The sequence below is a fragment of the Oncorhynchus nerka genome, linkage group LG15, assembly GCF_034236695.1.
Source record: "Oncorhynchus nerka isolate Pitt River linkage group LG15, Oner_Uvic_2.0, whole genome shotgun sequence".
In the NCBI taxonomy this organism is placed as follows: domain Eukaryota; kingdom Metazoa; phylum Chordata; class Actinopteri; order Salmoniformes; family Salmonidae; genus Oncorhynchus; species Oncorhynchus nerka.
Genome location: NC_088410.1, coordinates 40704768 through 40730818, shown reverse-complemented (window position 1 = coordinate 40730818; position 26051 = coordinate 40704768). Strand labels below are relative to the sequence as shown.

Below are 26051 nucleotides of genomic sequence, written 5' to 3'. Positions count from 1 at the left end.
TGCCAAGCGTCACATCTGGAGGAAACCTGGCACCATCCCTATTGTGAAGAATGGTGGTGGTGGTGGCAGCATCATGCTGTGGGGATGTTTTTCAGCAGCAGGAACTGGGAGACTTGTCAAGATGAACAGAGCAAAGTAGTGAGAGATCCTCAATGAAACCCTGCTTCAGAGCGCTCAGACCTCAAACTAGGGCGGTGGTTCACCTTCCAACAGGACACCGACCCTAAGCACACAGCCAATACAGTGCTGGAGGGGCTTCGGGACAAGTCTCTAAATGTCCTTGAGGGGCCCAGCCAGAGCCCGGACTTGAACCCGATCAAACGTCTCTGGAGAGACCTGAAAATTGCTGTGCATCGACACTCCCCATCCAACCTGACAGAGCTTGAGAGGATCTGCAGAGAAGAATGGGAGAAACTCCCCAAATATAGGTGTGCCAAGGTTGTAGAGTCATACCCAAGAACACTCAAGGCTGTAATCCCTGCCAGAGATGCTTCAACCTAGTACTGAGTAAAGGGTCTGAATACTTATGTTAATGTGATATTTCCAAAATGTCTAAACTGTTTTTGCTTTGCCATTATGGGGTATTGTGTGTAGATTGATTGAATACATTTAAAGAAAAATATCAATTTTTAGCATAAGGCTGTAACGTAACAAAATGTAGGAAAGTCCAGGGTTCTGAATACTTTCTGAATGCACTGTGTAGTGTAGGTTTGTTACTTATGCTCTGCTGTTGTAGTTGAATGTCTGAGATTAATCAAGTATCTGATGTAGAGTGCCCAAATACCCGAGTAACTCAGCCTCTCTAATCTGATTAGATCTGTAATCAGAGAAAACAATGACCATGGTTCAAGTGGACTCAAAGCCCCACTTGCACCCTACTGAGTGTGCTGTGGGATCTGGCGTTCCTGGTATTCATAGTTGGTTCAGTCCACATTAGCAGATTCACAAACCACAATCTTTGCTGTGTTGCTTTTCAACTAAAGGCTTGCACACATCGCACTGACTGTGTATCTTTCATTCAACTGCAAATGGTTCAGCGCGCTGTTTTAGGGACCACCCGCAGTAGACGTCAGACTGCCGATTCTACATAGGCACTCGGTTCGCAAATTACGTTCAGCGGTGCCAAGTACTCTCAGCCAGCAAACGCTATTGGTGTGTCTGAGCCCTAAGACATGTTTGAGTGGTTATTTAGAGTGGTTCTAGCCTATAGTTACAGCTGTATACAGTATATTATAAATTGAGTGTACAAAACAGGAACACCTTCCAAATATTGAGTTGTACCCCATTTTGCCCTCAATTCGTCAGGGCATGGACCTACAAGTGGTCAAGCGTTCCACAGGGATGCTGGCACATGTTGAATCCAATGCTTCTCACAGTTGTCAAGTTGGCTGGATGTCCTTTGGGTGGTGGATCATTCTTGATTCACACGGGAAACTGTTGAGTGTGGTGATATAGGCCAAATAAGAGCTTTACAAGAGCTCTTTTCAGTAGCAAACCTCCTTGATGCTCACAGTAACGAATGAGACTTGAAATAAATGATCATCTAGTGTTTACAAGGTTATCTAGGGAAGTTATTGTAAAGGGAAATCCTTTTCCACACGTGTATTTGAATGTATTTATAAGTCCGACCAAATTAAAAAATGAATCCAAAGTACAAAATAATTTAATATGAACATTATACACTTTTTACAAATACTCATCTTTGTCACAGTATGTGAATAGAATAACATGTACAGTGCCTTTAGAAAGTATTCATGCACCTATACTTTTTCCACATTTTGTTGAAGTGGGATTAAAATGGATTTCATTGTCATTTTTTAGTCAACAATATACACAAACTGCTCTTAAGTATAAGACAAATTTTAACATTTGTGAATAAAGATGAAACACATTCTTGATTAGATAAGTATTCAACCACCTGAGTCGATACATGTTGAGAGCTTCAAGTTCCTTGGTGTCCACATAACCAACAAACTATCATGGTCCAAACACACCAAGACAGTCGTGAAGAGGACACGATAAAGCCTATACCCCCTCAGGAGATTGAAAAGATTTGGCATGGGTCCTCGGATCCTCAAAGTTCTACAGCTGCACCATCGAGAGCATCCTGACTGGTTGCATCACTGCCTGGTATGGCAACTGCTCGGCCTCTGACCACAAGGCACTACAGAGGGTAGTGCGTACGGCCCAGTACATCACTGTGGCCAAGCTTCCTACTATATTCAGGACCTTTCTAGCAGGCGGTGTCAGAGGAAGGCCCTAAAAATGGTCACAGACTCCGGCCACCTAGTCATAGACTGTTCACTCTGCTACTGCATGGCAAGCGGTACCGGAGCGCCAAGTCTAGGTCCAAAATGCTTCTTAACTGCTTCTACCCCCAAGCCATAAGACTCCTGAACAGCTAATCAAATGGCTACCCCCAGACTATTTGCATTGCCCCCCCCCCCTGTTACGCTGCTACTCAGTTTATTATCTATACATAAGTCACTAACTCTACCTACATGTACATATTACCTCGACTAACCTGTGCCCCCGCACGTTGTCTCTGTACTGGTACCCCCTGAATATAGCTTCACTACTGTTATTTCACTGCTGCTCTTAAAAAGTTTTTTTTTATATAACAAATAATTATCTATTTTTTACATAACTGCATTGTTGGTTAAGGGCTTGTAATAAGCATTTCACTGTAAGGTTGTATACCTGTTGTATTCCACAAACAATTTGATTTGATGTTAGAATCACAATTTTGGCAGCGATTACAGTAGTGAGTATTTCTGGGTAAGTCTCTTAGAGCTGTCCACACCTGGATTGTGCAATTTCCCATGTATTATTTTCAAAAATGTTCTGTCAAATTTGTTGTTGATTATTGCTAGACAACCATGTTCAGGTCTTGCAATAGATTTTTCAAGCAGATTTAAGTCAAAACTGTAAATTGGTCACTCAGGAACATTCACTGTCTTCTTGGTAAGCAACTCCGCTGTAGTTTTGGCCATGTGGATTAGGTTATTGTCCTGCTGAAAGGTGAATTAATCTCCCCGTGTCTGCTGGAAAGCAGACTGAACCAGGTTTTCCTCTAGGATTTTGCCTGTGCTTAGCTCCTTCCATTTATTTCTTGTTCTGAAAAATTCCCCAGTCCTTAACGATTACATGCATACCCATAACACGATGCAGCCACCACTATGCTTGAAAATATGTAGAGTGCTACTCAGTAACACTTTGTATTCAGGACAAAATTTGCCACATTTTTTGCAGTATTACTTTTGCAATATTTACTTAACTGCATGTTTTGGAATGTTGTTTTTCTTCTGTGCAGGCTTTTCTCTTCAGTCTGTAGTTATTCCACAGTAATAACCTAATTAACAATGTTGTTGATCCATCCTCCGTTGTTTTCTCCTCCTATCACAGCCATTAAACTATGTTTTCAAGTCACCATTGGCGTCATGGTGAAATCCCTGAGTGGTTTCCTTCCTCTCCGGCAACTGAGTTAGGAAGGACGCCTGTATCTTTGTAGCGACTGGGTGTATTGATACAACATACCAAATGTAATTAATAACTTGACCATGCTTAAAGGGATATTCATGGTCTGTTTTGTGTGTGTGTGTTTTTTACCCATCTACCAATAGGTCCCCTTTGCGAGGCATTGCAAAACCTCCCTCTTCTTTGTGGTTAAAATTCACAGCTTCAACTGAGGGATCTTACAGATAATTGTATGTGTGGGGTACAGAGGTAGTCCTTCTAAAATCATGTTTAAAAACTATTATTGAACACAGTGACTTAAGCACATTTTTACTCCTGAACTTTTTTAGGCTTGCCATAACAAAGGGGTTGAATACTTATTGACTCAAGACATTTAAGCTTTTCATTTTTGTAAACATGTCTAAAAACAATTCCATAATTTGTGACAAAAAATATCTAAATATAATAAATTTTAAATTCATGCTGTAACACAACAAAATATGTAAAAAGGCAAGGGGTGTGAACTTTCCTTACTATTCATTATTAGTATTCCTCCAAATCTGACATTTTAGAACAGTGCATACATTGTTATTACAGTTTTAAGGTCAAGTGCAATCATGTGCACAACGAACAAGGCTGCAGGAAATACACCGAAGATTCAAAGCCAGGGTTAAATGAGTTGAATCCAATTTGTTTTCTCATTTTAATTATTGGTGTTATTCCATGAATATCAAATGTGTAGAAAGGGAGTGGGAGTGTCAAGGGCCAGCATTGGGAGATACTGATTCATTTTCAATGTCTTTTTATATTTGCTCAAGGAAAATACAAATTCAGGTGCAGTTCTCGTGCATTGACTACAATGTTTCTTTAAATGGCAAAAGTGCAACTGAGTATTTTCTGATTTATATTCCTTATACATTATATGCAAAATTATTTGCACCCTTGACAAAGATAAGCAAAAAAGACTGTATACAGTGCATTCGGAAACTATTCAGACTCCTTGACTTTTTCCACATTTTGTTACGTTACTGCCTTATTATACAATGGATTAAATACCCCATAATTACAAAGCGAAAAGTTTCTTTTTTGAAATCTTGGAAAATATCTTGTGTAAATAAGGTATGTTTTTTTATTTAAGTATTCAGACCTTTTGCTATTAGACTCAATTGAGCTCAGGTGCATCCTGTTTCCATTGATCATCCTTTGATGTTTCTACAACTTGAATGGTGTCCACCTGTGGTAAATTCAAATGATTGGACATGATTTGAAAAGGCACACTTCTGTTTATATATAAAGGTCCCACAGTTGACAGTGCATGTCAGAGCAAAAATCAAGCCATGAGAAATTTACTGTAGTGCTCAGAGACAGGATTGTGTCGAGGCACAGATCTGGGGAAGGGTACAAAAACATTTCTGCAGCATTGAAGCTGCAGAAATGAACACGGTGGCCTCCATCATTCTTAAATGGAAGAAGTTTAGAAACACCAAGACTCTTCCTAGAGCTGGCCGCCCGGGCAACCTGAGCAATTGGGGGAGAAGGTCGTTGGTCAGGGAGTTGACCAAGAACCCAATGGTCACTCTGACAGAGCTCCAGAGTTCCTCTGTAGAGATGGAACTCTGGAGCACTCCACCAATCAGGACTTTTATGGTAGTGGCCAGATGGAAGCCACTCCTCCAGTAAAAAGGTACATGACAGCCCGCTTGGAGTTTTGCCAAAAGGCACCTAAAGAACTCTCAGACCATGAGAAACAAGATTCTCTGGTCTGATGAAACCAAGCTTGAACTCTTTGGCCGAATGCCCAAGTGTCACGTCTGGAGGAAATCTGGCACCATCCCTATGGTGAAGCATGGAGGTTGCAGCATCATGTTGTGGGGATGTTTTTCAGCGGCAGGGACTGGGAGTCTAGTCAGGATCGAGGCAAAGATGGACGGAGCAAAGTACAGAGATCCTTAATGAAAACCTGCTCCAGAGCACTCAGGACCTCAGACTGGGGGTGAAGGTTCACCTTTCAACAGGACAACGACCTTACGCACACAGCCAAGACAATGCAGGAATGGCTTCATGACAAGTCTCTGAATGCCCAGCCTGAGCCCGGACTTAAACCCAATCTAACATCTCGGGAGAGACCTGAGAATAGCTGTGCAGCGGTGCTCCCCATCCAACCTGACAGAGCTTGAGAGAATCTGCAGAGAAAAATGGGAGAAACTCCTAAATAAAGGTGTGCCAAGCTTGTAGCATTATACCCAAGAAGACTCAAGGCTGTAATTGCTGCAAAAGGTGCTTCAACAAAGTACTGCGTAAAGGGTCTGAATACTTATGTAAATGTGAAATTTCCGTTGTTGTTTATACATTTATACTTTGTCATTATGGGGTATTCTATGTAGATTGATGATGGGGAAAAACAATTTAATCAATTTTAAAATAAGGTTGTAATAATGTAATGAAATGTGGAAAACGTCAAAGGGTCTGAATACTTTCCGGACGCACTGTATGTACAAATCCTGAGCTATATTGTATGCTCAAATGTTTACATTATTTTATACTAATACAATTGCTCAGAGAAAAAGAATATATCTCAATTTTAATGGCACCCCTAAAGATTCTTATGAAAACAATCTGCATTAACATTCTACTTTTTAAAATTAATCTCACCTTAAATAACTGCATTGTGGTCTTCCATGGCTCCCTGTTTTACTGCACATGAGTGTGATGGGTTTGGCATCAAAAGAAGAAAGCATATGCAGAAAATAACCTCATACCTACTTTATGGTGGTGGATCTTTTGATCTTATGAGCTATTTTGCTTCTACTGGTCCTGGGGCCCTTGTTAATGTCAACGGCATCATGAACTTTACCAAGTACCAGGACATTTTATCCCAAAAACCAGGTTGCCAAGAGGATGAAACTTGGCAAGTTGCTCTTCCAGCAAGACAACAACACCAAGCGCATATCAAAATACACAAAGGAAATGGTTAAGTGACCACAAAATCAATATTTTGCAATGGCCATCTGTCTATGGACTTGAACCCCAATAAAAACCTGTAGTTTGAATTGAAGCCGGCAGTCCATAAGCACAGACAAAGGATATCAAGGACCTGGAAAGATTCCGTATGGAGGAATGGTCTACGATCCCTCCCAATATGTTCTCCAATCTCATAAAAGAAATCTGAAAAGGCTCCGTGCCATTATCCTCGCAAGGGGGAGGGTGCCAAAGTATTAAAAACAGGGGTGCCAATCATTTTGACCCCTATCCTTTTTTCGAGAAAACAATTATTACTTGTCAAACAAAATCTCTTTCTCTGAGCAATTGTATTAGTATAACATATATAATTTCCCCCAATTTTGTTTGGCATACAATATATCTCAGTATGTATTATTTATTTTTCCTCATCTTTATCAAGGGTACCAATAATTCTGGACCTGTCTGTGCAAGTATCTCATTTTACTCCTTTAACATTGCAACACAAATGCTAGAGACACAATATAAATGGCAACACTTTGCATATTATATCAACAGTGATGACCAGAAATGCACAAAGGTTTCATAGTCGAGATTGACTTCTTCCCATGACAATTCAGGATGGACGTTGGTTGAAAAGGTGCCATGGTTTCCACCATACATTGAAAGTTCACAATCATGATTTTCCCCTCATTTTAATACAAAGAGAGAGCAATGGCGTAAATAACAAGCCACACTACTTTCAAGGTATTCTTCTGTAAATTTGCATTACTAAACAAGTTTACAGTTGTTCCCAATGCGTGCTTTGAGCTAGCATAGCAACATTTGTTTGGTTGTTGACTGGACAAAACCAAATAACATAACGGTTGGATGGGGTGAAAACAGCTATTTTAGAAATGGCTCAAACATGTATTTTTGGTGTAACTTAAATTTTGCAACATACCGTATTATAATGACCAAACATGTTATCATGCGAGGACATTTAACACACACAAAAATTCTAAATATCCAGCTTTCCCACTGAAATTATACCACACATGGTACACTTTCATATTGTGCAACTGTGCTCATGTACTGTACATGTACCTGCTGCCATTGGGAAGTGATGGATATCCAACATAACAATCTATCATTATTTACAAGATTGTACTTTATCCCAGTAATGCATTAACCTTTGACAAACTATAACGAAAGCAAATCCATTCATGGACAATGCCATTTTAGATATGTGCATCTTCGCTGTTGCTCCACAGTGTTCATGTTATCAGGACCACATCACCCCCTACAAAGTGAAGTGCTTTGAGACCTGGTGAAAAACTATATAAATGCAATAAAATATTATTGCTAATTTCAATTGAGTGCACAGATTTTATGAAAACCTCCTTAAGGTTTTAGTTTTACCATGAGAAATGTGTGACCAAGTTAAAACTAAAATGAGTCCAATTGAAAAGAAATTCGACAACAAATGCGTTATTTATGCTGTTTACAGTTTAAACCCCTACAAAAGTAGATCCATGGAATATCATACAGTATGTTCCCCAAGGTGCAGAGATAATCCAGATGTGCATCTTTTTATCCAGATTACCCCTATATCTAATAATAATAATAATAATAAAAGGGTAAGAAAATCCCTCATTACTCATCTGTACTAATTTGGGAACATCTTATTGCCCAAGTCTTCACAAAACCTCTCTCAGATTTTTGCGACACCTCAGCCAGCTCCTGGATGAACTCTAGGATGTATTCACTTCATGTCCCATAGACCAATGTTTCACAACTCCAGTTTGAGTACCGCCAACAGCACACATTTTTGGTGTAGCGCCGGACAAACTCACCTGATTCAACTCATTGAGGGCTTGATAATTAACAAGTTGAATCAGGTGTGCTTGTCCGGGGCTACAAAAAAAATGTGTACTGTTGGGGGTAATCAAGGACTAGAGTTGGGAAACATTGCATAGCCTGCTAAAACATGCAGTGTCAAGATTGTGAGAAGCTGTCGTCCTTATCGGAATCGGGGGATACCGGTCGTGACATCTCAAAGAAACTGGATGAGCGAGAGGCCTTTCTCGAACTAGAGGCCTTTTTCGATTTTAGCAGTTGAAGCATCTCGGCCAGCTGTGCCTCCACCACCGCCATGCGGCCATTAAGAGACCCAATGTCTCCCCTAAGGTCCTGCTTCAGCTCCAGGAAAGAGGCGTGCATGGTCTGTACGGGTATAGGACAGACAACCAGCTTCCCTTCTGACTGCACAGGGCTCCGGTCCTGCGGAGTGCGGGCGTCACCCACGTTATCTAAGCGCAGGTCGCTCTTGGTAATACCGCTGTCACAAGAGTCTGTCTTCTTGAGAGACATCTCGTTATGGGACTTAGTCCTGTCCGGCAAGGTCTCCATGGACTCGGCCTTAGAAACGCTGCTCCATGACTCTGCTTTCACAACGGATTCCTTGAAACGACCCCAGCCCTTTTTGGTCTTTGGCGCAGGCTCTGCGGACTTGCAGCCTACGAGGTTGCCATTTTGGATGGCAGGGGCATGAAGCATGACTCGGCTAGAGGGCCTGGAGGACAAAGATGACAATGTGGACGAAGCTGTGGGAGTGGCAGGGCTCTCGGTCACCATGATGATGCTGGTGGAGGCGAGGACCTCGTGGATCTTGGTTTGCTCCAGGTGGACAGTGCCCTTCTCCACGTCTGGTGGCTCCCCCTGACAGGCTCGCTCTGCTGCCAGTCGCGCCTCCCTCTGCTGCCGGAAGCGCTGGAAGAGGCGACGGACGGGGTGGTCCGGAGGAAGGTTCAGAGGGGCCTCATTATTCCTCTTGAGCATCTCCTCTTCCTCACGTTTCACATCACTGATCTTCCGGAACACTATCTGTAACAAGAAATCAGAACATCAGGTTGGGATCAAGCCCACCTTAAATTCTTTGGGTCCAAAATGACATTTGCTCCATTACATCTACTCAATACAATACCCTTTACGTATTTTTACTTTAAGTATTTCTTTGCACACTTATGACTTAAACCAGGCCTGCCCAACCATCTTCCTGGAGATCCACAGTCCTGTGGGTTTTCAGTCCAACCCTAATTTAACACACCTGATTCTACTAATTAGCTGCTCAACAAGACCTTAACTAGCTGAATCAGATACGCTAAATTAGGGTTGGACTGAAAACCTAACAAGACAGTAGATCTCCAGGAAGATGGTTGGGCAGCCCTGACTTAAATGTTTCTAAACTGAAGGAAAATAGCATAATGTCCCTCAGCCTCCAAACATACACTACATGACCAAAAGTATAGTCGTTGAACATCTCATTCCAAAATCATGGGTATTAATATGGAGTTGGTCCCCCCTTTGCTGCTATAACAGCCTCCACTCTTTTGGAAAGGCTTTCCACTAGTTATTGGAACATTGCTGCGGGGACTTGCTTCAATTCAGCCACACAAGCATTAGTGAGGTTGGGCACTGATGTTGGGCGATTAGGACTGGCTCGCAGTCGGCGTTCCAAAGTTTGATGGGGTCTGTGCAGGCCAGTCAAGTTCTTTCACATCGATCTCGACAAACCATTTCTGTATGGACTTTGCTTTGTGCACAGGGGCATTGTCATGCTGAAACAGGAAGGGGCCTTCCCCAAACTGTTGCCACAAAGTTGAAAGATGAATGTGAATTGATTGCCTGCCCCTCATCTATCTTCAGAGTTCGTTCTGTTAGGTGACCTAAACTGGGATATGCTTAACACCCCGGCAGTCCTACAATCTAAGCTAGATGCCCTCAATCTCACAGAAATTATCAAGGAACCCACCAGGTACAACCCAAAATCCGTAAACATGGTCACCCTCATAGATATCATCCTGGCCAACTTGCCCTCCAAATACACCTCTGCTGTTTTCAATCAGGATCTCAGCGATCACTGCCTCATTGCCTGCATCTGATATGGATCCGTGGTCAAAAGACCACCCCTCATCAATGTCAAACACTCCCTAAAACACTTCTGCGAGCAGGCCTTTCTAATCGACCTGGTCCGGGTAACCTGGAAGGATATTGACCTCATCCCGTCAGTCGAGGATGCCTGGTCGTTCTTTAAAAGTAATTTCCTCACCATCTTAAATACGCATGTCCATTTAAAAAAATGTAGAACTAAGAACAGAGCTTGGCTCTTGGCTCACTCCAGACCTGACTGCCCTCGACCAGCACAAAAACATCCTGTGGCAGACTGCAATAGCGTCAAATAGTCCCCGCAATATGCAACTGTTCAGGGAAGTCAGGAACCAATACACACAGTCAATCAAAAAAGCAAAGGCTAGCCTTTTCAAACAGAAATGTGCATCCTGTAGCTCTAACTCCAAAACGTTTTGGGACACTGTAAAGTCCAAGGAGAACAAGAGCACCTCCTCACAGCTGCCCACTGCACTGAGGCTAGGTAACACTGTCACCACTGATAAATCCACGATAATCGAGAATTTCAAGAAGCATTTCTCTACGGCTGGCCATGCTTTCCTCCTGGCTACCTCAACCCTGGCCAACAGCTCCCCCCCCACACATTTACTTGCCAAAGCCTCCCCAGCTTCTCCTTCACCCAAATCCAGATAGCAGATGTTCTGAAAGAGCTGCAAAACCTGTACCCGTACAAATCAGCTGGGCTAGACAATCTGGACCCTCACTTTGAAAAATTATCCGCCGCCATTGTTGCAACCCCTATTACCAGTCTGTTCAACCTCTCTTTCGTATCGTCCGAGATCCCCAAAGATTGGAAAGCTGCCGCGGTCATCCCCCTCTTCAAAGGGGGTGACATTCTAGACCCAAACTGATATAGACCTATATCCATCCTGCCCTGCTTTTCTAAAGTCTTCGAAAGCTAAGTTAACAAACAGATCACTGACCATTTCGAATCGCACCGTACCTTCTCCACTGTGCAATCCGATTTCCGAGCTGGTCACGGGTGCACCTCAGCCACGCTCAAGGTACTAAACAATATCATAACCACCATCGATAAAAGATTGTACTGGGCAGCCGTCTTCATTGACCTGGCCAAGGCTTTCGACTCTGTCATTCACTGCATTCTTATCAGCAGACTCAACAGCCTTGGTTTCTCAAATGACTGCCTCGCCTGGTTCACCAACTACTTCTCAGACAGAGTTCAGTGTGTCAAATCGGAGGCCCTGTTGTCCGGACCTCTGGCAGTCTCTATGGGGGTACCACAAGGTTAAATTCTCGGGACGACTCTTTTCTCCGTATATATCAACGATCTCGCTCTTGCTTCGGGTGATTCCCTGATCCACCTCTAGGCAGACACCATTCTGTATACATCTGGCCCTACTTTGGACACTGTGCTAACAAACCTTCAAACGCGCTCAATGCCATACAACTCTCCTTCCGTGGCCTCCAACTGCTCTTAAACGCTAGTAAAACTAAATGCATGCTTTTCAACCGTTCACTGCCCGCACCCGCCCGCCCAACTAGCATCACTACTCTGGACGGTTCTGACTTAGAATATGTGGACAACTACAAATACCTAGGTGTCTGGCTAGACTGTAAAGTCTCCTTCCAGACTCATATTAAACATCTCCAATCCAAAATAAAATCTAGAATCGGCCTTCTATTCCGCAACAAAGCCTCCTTCACTCACGCCGCCAAACATATCCTAGTAAAACTGACTATCCTAACGATCATCGACGATGTAATTTACAAAATAGCCTACAACACTCTACTCAGCAAACTGGATGCAATCTGTCACAGTGCCATCCGTTTTGTCACCAAAGCCCCATATACCACCCACCACTGCGACCTGTAGGCTCGAATCGGCCGGCCCTCGCTACATATTCGTCACCAGACCCACTGGCTCCAGGTCATCTATAAGTCTTTGCTAGGTAAAGCTCCACCTTATCTCAGCTCACTGGTCACGATAACAACACCCACCCGTGGCACGCGCTCCAGAAGGTATATCTCACTGGTCATCCCCAAAGCCAACACCTCCTTTGGCCGCCTTCCCTTCCAGTTCTCTGCTGCCAATGACTGGAACGAATTGCAAAAATCGCTGAAGCTGGAGACTTATATTTCCCTCACTAACTTTAAACATCAGCTATCCGAGCAGCTAACCAATCGCTGCAGCTGTACATAGCCCATTTGTATATAGCCCATCCAATCTACCTACCATATTGTTTTTATTTACTTTTCTGCTCTTTTGCACACCAGTATTTCTACTTGCACATTATAATCTGCACATCTATCACCCCAGTGTTAATTTTGCTAAATTGTAATTCCTTACTACTATGGCCTATTTATTGCCTTACCACCTCACACCATTTGCACACACTTTATAGAGACTCTTTTTTCCCCCTATTGTGTTATTGACTGTACACTTGTTTATTCCATGTGTAACTCTGTGTTGTTGTTTGTGTCGCACTGCTTTGCTTTATCTTGGCCAGGTCACAGTTGTAAATGAGAACTTGTTCTCAACTAGCCTACCTGGTTAAAAAAATGGTTAAATAAATAAAACACAGAATCATCTAGAATGTAATTGCATGCTGTAGCATTAAGATTTCCCATTTTTACTGGAACCTAAAGGGCCCACCCGAACCACGAAAAACAGCCCCATTTTTCCTGGAACCTAAAGGGCCCACCCCGAACCACGAAAATCAGCCCCATTTTTCTATAGTGTTATTCGACATGGAGGGTTAGATGGTGGTGATGTCCTAAGAAAGAGGTACAGTAATTATTTCATGAAGCAAAAGTGTTGGAAGAATAAAGTGTTGGCATTTGGGAATAGTTAATGCCTCATAGGGGAAGTTGGCACTGACTAACCAGGTTTGACTAATTCAAAGAGGGAGTTTGGAAGTGTTAATGTTTAATTAGATAAAATGTAGGTAATATTGTGCAACATCATTACTATAAATATGTAGAGTTGGCACGTTAGCGTCGAGGACACAACTGCTCACTGTCCTAAAAATATCAGTGCGGGTTTTGTTTGTCTCATTTATTTATTACATTTTGAATTGCCAGCTGGAAGCTCACGGGAAAAAGAAGTCTGCATTGTGTTTATGTACCACAGTGGTCTTTATTTAGCTGCACTCAGCACAAACACAAAGCAGTAGCGGCAAAAAGTAAAGCAGCTTCCCCTCACCATAGTTATATATCAAGCGAGTGGAAATGCAAAGTGTGGCCCCTTTTTTGAATGAATATATTGAACCACATTGAAATCATGGCAGGTGACACATAAACCAATACAAACACGTAAATAAGTCATGTTGGGGATAGGAAACGTAATCTAAAGGACAAATCTTATATCGGTCTGCTAATACAAGACTATTAAAGGCCAAGTGCACTAGTTTTGTAAAAAAATCAATATATAATAATAAAGATGTTAAGGGGTGCTGCAGCGCCCTCAGCATCCCTACTTCCTGCGGCTATGAGCACAGGTATGGTTTTGGGAGCATTTATTTTAAACCTTGAAATTCTATTAGTTTAACCAAGTCACTGAAATGAATTAGTTATCTCGTCGCATCAGATATTTTAGAGTGAAGTAGGTGAGGTTAACATTGACCCAATGCCTATCTAAATGCTTTAAGCAATGCTTTTTTCAAACTTGACAGATTTAGGCAAAGCACTGGTCAGAATCAAAACCCAACAACTTTCCGTCACAAAGCCTGCAAATGCATCTTTAGCTGTCCATTCAAACAGCGGCTGTCTATGACTAATACACATTCAGACTCTTCTCCAAAGGCTGCTCCAAAAGGCAGAGACAATTACATTTGTGTATTCATAAAGCACAATCCCCTGAGCAGCCAATCAGATCTTTTGTATTTTTGGGCAGACCAGACAGCTGAGAACTGCTTGACCTGAGGAAGGATTCAGTATGGCTAAAAAGTAGTGCTGAGCGATTAACCAGCGTTTGGTTCAATTATTTGAATTCCATTTGATTTTTATTTTTTTCTGTGAGCTCAATGTGCATATTGCACACTTTCTCCAGAGATACATTTTTCTAGCTTGAACTGTGCGATGGCAGTAGGGGGTTATAGTTTTCAACAGGCCAATATTTGAAAATAATAAATTGGCAAATATTGTACAATCCAGATGTGCAAAGCTCTGCCAAAGGTGATTCTAACATATTGACCCAGGGGTGTGAATACTTATGGAAATTAGATTTATGTATTTCATTTTCAATAAATCTGCTAAACATGTTTTCACTTTGTCATTATGGGTTATTGTGTGTAGATATAATGTTAATTAATAATTGTTGAATTAAGGCTGTAACACAACAACATTTGGAAAAGGTCAAGGGGTATGAATATTTTCTGAAGGCACTGTACCTACCTCTCCTGTATCCCTACACATGTATTGGAACTGACCCAGTATATAGCTAGCTTACATCTCATGTTATTATTTTTATTTGGTGTATATTAATGTTATTTTAGTACTACATTGATATTGATTACTTAACTTTTTATTTTAAGAAACTTTTATCTTCACGACGATCTTCATCCATAACCCTTCGGTCATACGGTAATTATGCCAGCACTACAGCTGAAGTGTTACAGCTCCAGCATCTTCAGTAAATCACAGTGCTACAGTTACTCATGGCTACAAGAAGTCGCCTCATTGCCCATAACTGTCTCCATATTTATCTGTCTCTAGGAATGTGGCAGATTAATTCAGTTAATATTAATTTGTTCATGACCATGACACTATTCGAGATGCAGTATGGCTAACAATCAAATGTGTCCATCAATCTGTGTCTCGTGTTAGTAATACGACCTTTCTCAGATCACGATTAAAATGTGGTCATGCAGACTGCAGAGGCTTTCCCAGAATCATTCTGGCATTAACCAAGTAATCAATATCTTTATTAAACTAGTCGTGGGGTTTTCATTTAGTCATTTCATCTGGTCAAATTGAATCGTGACAATGGATTCATATGTGGGTCAGGGGAATTTTAAAAGTTATTGGTGTTCGTATAATAAAACATAGATGAAGAACAAGAGAGTCGTTAGTACATAATGCTTTAGAGTGGATTATTGTAGCTAGTTGTTTAATGTTATAGGAAACAGCTGGTCATGAAATCATGTAAATCACTGTGTTACTAGGAAATACAGCACAAATACTGTAGTATATCACATTACTGTATAGATGTAGATTAGATTTAGACCTGTATCCCAGACCTGTATCCCACATTTCTCACAAAATCAGTAATATGGGCTGAAACTTGTCCAGCAACGTTTCCATAGGGTTTCTTAAATACAGATATCATTAATTGGTGAAAAAGACATAATAACCTTATAGAGTAGAGGGATTTATCTTTTGTAAATCCAGATGTGTAAATGTAAAAAGATCTGTCCTGTGAAGCGACTGCAGACAATGCAGTATGGGGTATTGCAGGTGGAAGACCAGCATTGTACCTACTCAAGCGAGTCAGGGTCATTTCTCACACAGGAGATCATTATTGCACAGTGCGGCAGAACGGGTCCCATGCAGCAGGGCTGGGTTTCCGATCGATCAGGGGAAGCGAGAGGCCGTGATAGGGGTGGAGAGACAACGAAAGGGAAATAAAGGGGAGAAAGAGATAATGGGAAGAAGATGGAGAGAGAGACTGGTGATGACAGACAATACCCACCTAGTGTTTAATCAGCCTAGGGTGGAGAGGTGGTACACATAGGATTCAATGGAGGCCGCTGAGGAGAGGACGGCTCATTATATTGGCTGAACGGAGCAAATGCCATTACCACGAGCCCGTCCTCCCCGAATAAGGTGCCACCAACCTCCTGTGAGAGGATTTGTCTTTTGATCAAAAAGTTGGTGTTACTTATCTTGTTAATAGTTATGTACTTTGTAGCAGTGGTAGTCATCGTAGCACAACATGGAAGTGATGGTATGTGGTAGTAGGTACTGTATTGTAGTAGTAAAGTATTGCCCAATACTATACAATGAGGGAACATGATTGTAGTGTGTTTTATCCCTTTTGGCTGGCTTCCACCACGCTGTCCTTGCAACATTGTCAGTCTCTGCTTTGACTTTGCTTTTTAAAGGACAACTGTCTGGCATTGGGTGGTCAATATTATGAACCTTGAACTATCTGATCAGCCAGTCAGAGAAGTATGGGTTCCCTATCTAGGGTCTAGTTCTTCTCAAGGTTTTTCTTTACTCCAGTCGGCTTCTGCTCTTTGTGGATTTGAGGCCCATGCTTTTTCCCCCGACCACTTCATTTGTAAAAAGTGATATACACATGAAAATGACTTGATTGAATGACTGACTACGAATTGAAATTCTTGGCACATGGACTTTGATCGAACTAGTGACTCATCTCTCTGCTGTAACAATATATTCCCAGAGCGCGTGTGTTAATCTATGAATCATTTTTGGTGCAAAGCCCCTTGCTGCTGCACTCAACTGCAATACTGGAGGTCTTTCAAACTTCCTGTTTCTAACTTTGACCTTCTGAATTCTGGTACAGAGGGGAATAAAAAAATATGTTTCATGGTAAAGCAGAAGAGGATCTGACCATTGCCCTGAAGGAGTCCCCCCCTCACTCACCACCTAGGTTACTTCCCCTTCTGAAATGTCATGTTTTTTTTTTTACTTTATGCAAATCTCAAGGGCCTTTTGTTTGTGCAATGAGATTTGGAAACAATTAGCATCACTAAGGGGAAGTATTTCTAACTTTAGATCTGTGGGTTTGACAAACATTTTCCTGCAAGTCTCCCATTCACATCAATGAATGATTGACGTTGAAAGTAATGCATGCTTGTCCATACTTGGAACGGGGCCCCGACTATCTAGATAAAGCATTTATGAATTGTAAACATTTTACCAAGTAAGTTGATAGAACTGTGAAACGCTACAGGGGCAAGGAGTGGGGTTGGATGAGTCATCCATAACTATTTAATTAATATGATGTAACAGTTAAATGAAGGTGATATAAAAGATTCATACATAATTGACATCCATCTTGCAGGCACTGTAAGACAACAAGTTGAAAGCAGCTCTCTCGTCAAATGTAGAAAATGTACGCACTCGCTGTACTGTATGTCTCTTTGGATAAAAGCCGTTTGCTAAGTGGCATATTTATATATACGATGCATTTTCACTTCTCTCACCTCAGATGATGCTGCAATGTCAGTCGTTGCATTGCCATTTACTTTTTTTAAACTAGTAATCGACAGCCTTGGAGACTTTTGATCATGTGTCATTTAATTTGGTTGATAAACTGGCATGAATTTAAGTCTTCAAAATAAATCCAGATTGCATATCTCAGTAGCTCTGCTAAGAGCTCATTTCATTTTGTAAAGATAGATCCACAATGGGTATGTTCCTAACTATTCCCTTTTCACAACCGATCTAAGTAAACCACCCAACGAAAATAAATTACACAAATAGGAAGCTATTTCAATTCTTGTTGGTGAATCTGGTCCAGTCTCTCTAGAGTGTATGGTTCATTCATTAAACATAAACCATGTTTCCAACCACGTTTTTTATGCAAGTAAAGTCATACCGTGTAAAAAAACAAAACAAAACAAAAAACACGAGAGCTGTGATGGAAGTTTCGGTACAATTTTATAAATTGCAACAGATAATTTGTTTGTTTGACATGGTTGGATCTTTGTGTGTTAGTAAAATTAATGATGCGAGAAATGGCTGTGGAAATGCTTTTATGAGCAAATATTAATATAATAACCATATCAAAGTAAACTTGGAGTCGCGATGACATGGTGTGTGGTCCTCCCACTATGACTTAAATGCGATAGATACATTAGACATATTTTTATTCGTTACTTAAGTGAAGAGTACATTTTGTGTGCACTACGTCATCACACACACAGATATTTATCTGCAACAAGTCATTTTGGTGGAAAAGCCACAGGTGGGAAAATTTGCATATTTTCTTTATGCATATTTTTTTATATTCACATGAAAATCTGTCGCCAATTGGATGGAAACCTATCTACTGTGTCAATTATGCAATCAATTTATTTCTGAAATCAATATGACTTATTATACTCATCAATATTTGACCTTTTCGACATTCACTGTCTAAATGCCTAATCAGCTCGAGTTAATGCAAAAGGTCTATGAAAAATGGCGCTTGTCGACAGACATCGAAAGCTATCACGATGGGCCTCCAGAATTGGCCCATCAACTGGTGTGTTACTGATTTCCATGGGCAGAACCTACAGAAATGGGCCTCACGACCCTATGGCGGACCCCGGGTCGTGTTCATTAGGGCACACGATAAAAAAACAACAATGAGCGTTTCTAATTGGACAGGTCCCGGTAGTTCTTCAATTTGGTGCCTAATGATCACTGCCCTGTATCATACCTAACAGCAGGTTCTAGCATTAGCCAAATCAATCCCTCTGGTTACCTAACCTGAAAAGTATGGTGGATCAGTGGCTGCCTAAAGAGGCTTATGCACCTGAAAGCTTTTCTAGACTAAACAAAGCAATAACCTTGATGACAGCGAGAAACCACATGCACCACGGCTAAGGGTGCAGATCGTGACAAACCATAATAGGATATGCGGTAAAAGTGAGCCATCGTAATTGTCAAGATGACCTCTATTGCCTCTATACTCAAGTTTGAATTGGATGATGATTGACAAGGACAGAGGATTGCATCTTGATGAAGCAACAGCCCCTTCTGATAAATAAGCTATATCCTCCTCGTGAATATGCTGTGTTTTCTTCATCGAAGTTGAATCAATTTCAGTACTTGGATTTTTTTTTTATAGAAAATGCTGTGTGGGTTTTCTGTGATGTTCTTGGTTTACAAGTTATCAATTTGTTGTCTTTATTGAGGTTTTGAGTGGGTGTAAAGAGTCGATGAAGAAACGCTCTCATTGCTACCATGGTTAAAGTCTAGAAGCTTATTGGACTGATATTCAGATCAATAAGACATAGCGAGCCATTTGTTAACAAATGCAACATTAAAAAAGAATGAATGAATCTGCAACATTAATAATAATCTGTCAAATTATGCATTTCTAATATACTATTCAAACGCCATGATGATTGCCATATTGTAACGATCCTCGCTAATGAGCCCACCTTACAAGTCCCCCTAAGTGAGCTAACCCTATTGGAGCAATCCGTAGGTTGTCTTTAACACAAGCGACATGGGTTCTATAATATTTTGACAAAGGCTGAGAGAGCATAGTGTAGTTGATACTTTGTTTAGAGGCCTTATCTTTTTTTACAGGTAAGGAACAAGTCAGTAAACAGGTTCAATTACAGACAAACAAAAGCGAGACGAGAACATTTTGATAAAAAATGGAGGACAAGGTGAATCCATTATTAAGTAATTATTCAACATTTGTCAAATGTCACTTTGTGAAATTACTTGTCCCTGGAAGGAAATATTGTACTATGCAATACAAAGACCGGGAACTGGCCACCATCTCACTTCCTCTTGGTCCAAGAAAATTCTTTAAAGACACGTTCCACAGAGAATCAATTATGGTGTAACCTCGTCCCCAGATACTGCGAACATTGGCCGGATGTGTCTGGGAACGAGATTGAACTATGGTGAAACAGCAAGGCCAGCGTCACAAATGAAGTGTGAGACACCAAGTACAACTGACTCGGCATGATGAAGGTAGACTCAGCAATGACATCAGTTTTGGCAGGTTGTTGTTGTTTATGCCTGTAAGGCAGAAGTCATTTCATTTATGCTGCTGTTGATGTCAAGCCAAAAATTGCCCCACTCTGTTTGATGATGAAATATTGCTGAGTCTATCTTTTACGCAGTTCCCATAAAGATAAGGTGCCGCACCCACCAAAAAAGCAATCGTTGAGAAAGATCAATTGAGGTTGACGTGTCAGCTTTTTTTTTAAATAAATAAGAGCACTATTCATTGAGGGAGATGCCATTCACCTTTCCTTTTATTAACTGCAGAACACAGAGAGATCTCTGTCCCAATATTCTTAAATAGCTCTCGTTTCCCTCCAGACCACTGTTCGGAAAGGACTGGATAGGTGAAAAATACACAACTTAGGAGTCTATCCAATCTTTTTTGACAATCAATAAGCTATTGGAGTCTATTGAGACACAGAGAGAGAGCAATGTTCCCGGGCAGCTTACCCTCTTTCTGAGGTTATAGGTGAGCAGCAGGTTGCGGGAGAAGTGGTTAGAGAAGGCCGTGTAGAACTCCAGAACTTTCTGCAGAGCTTCACGCTTGATGACGTGGAGGTCGCAGTAAGTCAAGGCCCGGACGTTGGCGCAAGCCTGGGCTAGGGTCACCTCCTTCCAGAAGATGTCCCCAAACACGTCTCCCTTTCCTGTGAAGATACAAGACGGGGGAGAGAGAAGTAGTGAGGTGAATGATAACAAGGGAAACCCCATCCACAATGATATGAATCTAACTGCCATGAAGCTCATCTTGCAGCCTTTCATGGTAATACAAAGTCAAAAGCCCAAGGTCATACCTCTATCCTGAAATGTTCTTCATTGCAAACTTCCTGTACAATGTGAACACACACAAAAAAAAGACCATTTGAAAAAGAGTGCGTTACGTAACTTTTATTTAAAAAATATCTCGTTTGAGACCAACGGGGTAAAATGATACACAGTGCATTTGCGATACCAATTGTAGAAGCCTTGTCGCCTACAAGAAAAACAGACGCTGTACTGAATTGTAAAACAACATATTCCAGCTCTTACTAATGAAAAGTTGCATCCCTCACTTCACCGAGCTTCTACTTTTCTGGAAATAGATCGAAAAAAGTATTAGCCAAGAGTCCATAAGCCATGGTTATTAACACATATGCAGACTTTTTGGTTTTCACACATGAAAATGCAAATCTGTCCCTTTCCAGTGTCCAAATTGGATTGATGAAATGCATCAGACAGCTTATGGGAGATTTGGGAGTTACAGTGCAGCTTTGAGTGACTGGGTAAATATACCTTTGTGAATAAAATAGACTAGGGGGGGGGGGAATATACTGAACAAAAATATAAACACAACATGTAAAGTGTTGGTCCCATGTTTCATAAGCTGAGATAAAAGATCCCAGAAATGTTCCATACACACAAAAAGCTTATTTCTCTCAAATGTTGTGCACACATTTGTGTATATACCGGTTAGTGAGAATTTCTCCTTTGCCAAGATAGTCCATCCACCTGACAGGTGCAGCTTGTGTTGGACAATAAAAGGCCACTCTAAAATGTGTAGTTCTGTCACCACAACACAATGTCACAAATGTCTCAAGTTTTGAGGGAGCGTGCAATTTGCATGCTGACTGCAGGAATGTCCACCAGAGCTGTTGCAAGATAATTAAATGTTCATTTCTCTACCATAAGCCACCTCCAACATTGTTTGAGAATTTAGCAGTACATTCAACCAGCCACACAACTACAGGCCACGTATAACCACACCAGCCTAGGACCTCCACATCCAACCTTTTCACCTGCGGGATCGTCTGAGACCAGCCACTCGGATAGCTGGTGAAACGGAGGAGTATTTCTGTCTGTAATAAACCCTTTTGTGGGGGAGAACTCATTCTGATTGGCTGATGGTAATGGCTCACATCAACACCATTATCCCAGAAACCCTAGACCCACTCCAATTTGTATACCGCCCAAACAGATCCACAGATGATGCAATCTCTATTGCACTCCACACTGCCCTTTCCCACCTGGACAAAAGGAACACTTATGTGAGAATGCTATTCATTGACTACAGCTCAGCGTTCAACACCATAGTACCCTCAAAGCTCATCACTAAGCTAAGGATCCTGGGACTAAACATCTCCCTCTGCAACTGGATCCTGGACTTCCTGACGGTCCGCCCCCAGGTGGTGAGAGTAGGTAGCTAATCTTCCACGCTGATCCTCAACACTGGAGCTCCCAGGGTTGCGTGCTCAGTCCCCTCCTGTACTCCATGTTCACCCACGACTGCATGGCCAGGCACGATTCCAACACCATCATTAAGTTTGCAGACGACACAACAGTGGTAGGCCTGATCACTGACAACGACGAGACAGCCTATTTGGAGGAGGTCAGAGACCTGGCCGGGTGGTGCCAGTATAACAACCTATCCCTCAACGTAACCAAGACTAAGGAGATGATTGTGGACTACAGGAAAAGGAGGCTCGAGCACCCTCCCATTCTCATCGACGGGGCTGTAGTGGAGCAGGTTGAGAGCTTCAAGTTCCTTGGTGTCCACATCAACAACAAACTAGAATGGTCCAAACACACCAAGGCAGTCGTGAAGAGGGCACAACAAAGCATATTCCCTCTCAGGAAACTAAAAAGATTTGGCATTGGTCCTGAAATCCTCAAAAGGTTCTACAGCTGCAACATCGAGATATGGTTGCATCACTGCCTGGTACGGCAATTGCTCTGCCTCTGACCGCAAGGCACTACAGATGGTAGTGCGTACGGCCCAGTACATCACTGCAACTAAGCTGCCTGCCATCCAGGACCTCTACATCAGGCGGTGTCAGAGGAAGGCCCTAAAAATTGTCAAAGACCCCAGCCATAGACGGTTCTGTCTACTACCGCATGGCAAGCGGTACCGGAGTGCCAAGTCTAGGACAAAAAGGCTTCTCAACAGTTTTTACCCCCAAGCCATAAGACTCCTGAACAGGTAATCAAATGGATACCCGGACTATTTGCATTGTGTGCTCCCCACGACTACCGCCCTGTAGCACTCACTTCCGTCATCATGAAGTGCTTTGAGAGAAGTGCTTTACTCCATACCATCTACTGCATCTTGACTATGCCGTTCTGTACCATCACTCATTCATATATCTTTATGTACATATTCTTCACCATTTATAAGGTAGTTGTTGTGAAATTGTTAGGTTAGATTACTCGTTGGTTATTATTACTGCATTGTCGGAACTAGAAGCACAAGCATTTCGCTACGCTCGCATTAACATCTGCTAACCATGTGTATGTGACAAATAACATTTGATTTGATATGTTAATATCCTCTTCCCATTGGGTTCGTATATATACTTTTCAATTCACATTACATCCTTGCTTTACCTTTCGTTGTGGTTGACAATGCAACATTCTTGGTCGACAGCTCATATACCGTAAATATCACAGTAGCCACTTGCCAGTACGCACAAACTATTTTACAAGCAGAGCAACTTTTCTTCGAAAACAAACTAAACTATTGTTGAATAATGCTACAATCCACAAGCAATGATTTATTTTCTCATCCGTACACATTAAATTAGCTAGCAATACAAAGCGAACCCCTGCTAACTAACATTAACATGCTTCATGATCAAGTAACGTTAGCATATAAATAATGAACGTTTATCCCCCCCATACGAATATAAAGGTAAAGTAACATTATCATACATATAATAATATAGGCTGCACAGCTACAAAACATTAGCTAAGTAAACAAAATAATTTATGCAGTCTTACAAACATGCTGGCTTTAGCGGAATGCTGACGTTTAGCTGAACCATAGCTAGATAGGCGCTCTTAGGCTTACACTAGCTACCATATTAAAAATACCTTAGAACAAACCAGGCTTAATTTGATCAATATCATGGTTGTCATTATATTACGTGTTTGGCCGAACCCGAAAAACCTGAACTTGATCAATCCCCGTTGAGGGATGATCCACTGTTTTGTATGTGACCGTAAAACATTTTTTATGATGACTATAACATTTGTTGGCACCTTCAATTCTTGCATATTTTCTCATAAGAGGCATTTTTCACCATTCTGTCTGCTCAGGCAAATTTGCCGAAATGCTAAAAATGGAACCAAATCAGAACTCCCGTACATACCCCTTGTGATGTCGGCAGCCAATGGCCTGCATCTATCTACGATGTAAACACAGCCTCTGGTGAAAACACGAGCTTCTGTCTGACGAAGAGGAACATAGCTCGCAAAAACTGATATAAGATAAATATCTATTTAAGTGCACTTGAAATATGCAAAATGCAATCCGATTTGTCCTGATCTTATGAAGATGTAACTCCGTTGACCATTTAGCCAATTTATTGAAAGCTAGCCAATGTTACAGTTTGACTAGCCTAGCCAGATACTGTAAATGCCAATTTGTGTTTCAATAGCTCTCTGTCAGTGAATCCAATTTTTGAATCAAGTTTTGGCCTGATTATGTGTCTAATTTCATATAACTAGCTGCAGGCTTAAAGAAACCAAAATAAAAGCATGTAGATAGAAATATGTGTGTGTGTGTGTCATGTATGCTAGAATGGAGATTTTAAAAAAGGACAGCTGCATATGCATATTGGCCAAACACATATAGCATACCTTGCAATACAATCTTCTCTAAAAACAGTTGTACAATGTGCTCTGCAATAAGATTCCTTAAACCAGACGAGTTCTCAAATAGCAGCTGCCTAATTTTTTTTTTTTTTTTTTTTACCTTTCTTTAACTAGGCAAGTCAGTTAAGAACAAATTCTTATTTTCAATGACGGCCTAGGAACAGTGGGTTAACTGCCTGTTCAGGGGCAGAACGACAGATTTTGTACCTTGTCAGCTCAGGGATTTGAACTTGCAACCTTTCGGTTACTAGTCCAATGCTCTAACCACTAGGCTAGAGCTAATACCATGGTGGGCATGCATAATGTTGGATGCATTGGAATAATGTTTTTAATTTAACATTTATTTAACTAGGCAAGTCAGTTGAGAACAAATTCTGATTTACAATGAAGCCCTACACCACCTGATAAAGAGCCTGTGGGCTTATATGAAATTAATGTTTGTTTCAAATACTAAAATATTATGTGAACGTCAGAATATTTAGGTGGTTTAAATGATTTACTTTTCTACTAACCTTCTAAAAGTTGACCATGCCAAAATCCTCCCAATCCATTCATTATTCTACTAACAATGAGTGTGAGACATGTTTTCCATAATCTAAGTTTCATGCATATACTGTACATATGAACAAAGACCACCATTACAAATAGTGCTTCACCATTTATTGTACGGAGACAAATAGAAAAAGGTGTCTCATGCAGTATTTGAAGTATCTAAATATAGTGTAACATACCAATGAATGTACATCAAGTGCCGTGGAGGTAACAATCTTACAATGTTGCAGTCCAAAAAGTAAAGCTTTACCATCTATGCCAAACGCCTGGACCTCTGATGGAGATGTCAGAATAATAGTAGAGATAATGAATTATTCCAGCTTGTATTTCTTTCATCACATTCCCAGTGGATCAGAAGTGTACCTACACTCAATTAGTATTTGGTAGCATTGCCTTTAATTTTTTCAAACTTGGGTCAAACGTTTCGGGCAGCCTTCCACAAGCTTCCCACAATAAGTTGGGTGAATTTTGGCCCATTCCTCCTGACAGAGCTGGAATAACTGAGTCAAGTTTTTAGGCCTCCTTACTCGCACACGCTTTTTTCAGTTCTGCCAACACACTTCTATAGGATTGAGGTCAGGGCTTTGTGATGGCCTCTCCAATACCTTGACGTTGTTGTCCTTGCCACAACTTTGTAAGTATGCTTGGGGTCATTGTCCATTTGGAAGAACCATTTGTGACCAAGCTTTAACTTCCTGACTGATGTCTTGAGATGTTGCTTCAATATATCCACATAATTTACCTCCTCATGATGCCATCTATTTTGTGAAGTGCACCAGTCCCTCCTGCAGCAAAACACCCTCACAACATGATGCTGCCACCCCCGTGCTTCACAGTTGGGATGGTGT

At 41.3% G+C, this 26051-nt stretch overlaps 1 protein-coding gene across 1 annotated transcript in view; it reads right to left on the bottom strand.

Annotated features, from left to right (window-relative positions):
- Window positions 1-1647: 1647 nt before the first annotated feature.
- Window positions 1648-26051, bottom strand: part of LOC115142654 (potassium voltage-gated channel subfamily H member 1-like) — a 61471-nt gene continuing 37067 nt past the window's right edge. The window contains exons 11-12 of the mRNA XM_029682274.2: window positions 20473-20669; window positions 1648-9279 (exon numbers count right to left, since the gene is read on the bottom strand). Coding sequence (XP_029538134.1) covers window positions 8392-9279; window positions 20473-20669 — 1085 coding nt within the window. The 3' untranslated portion in view covers window positions 1648-8391. The remainder of the gene's footprint in view (window positions 9280-20472; window positions 20670-26051) is intronic.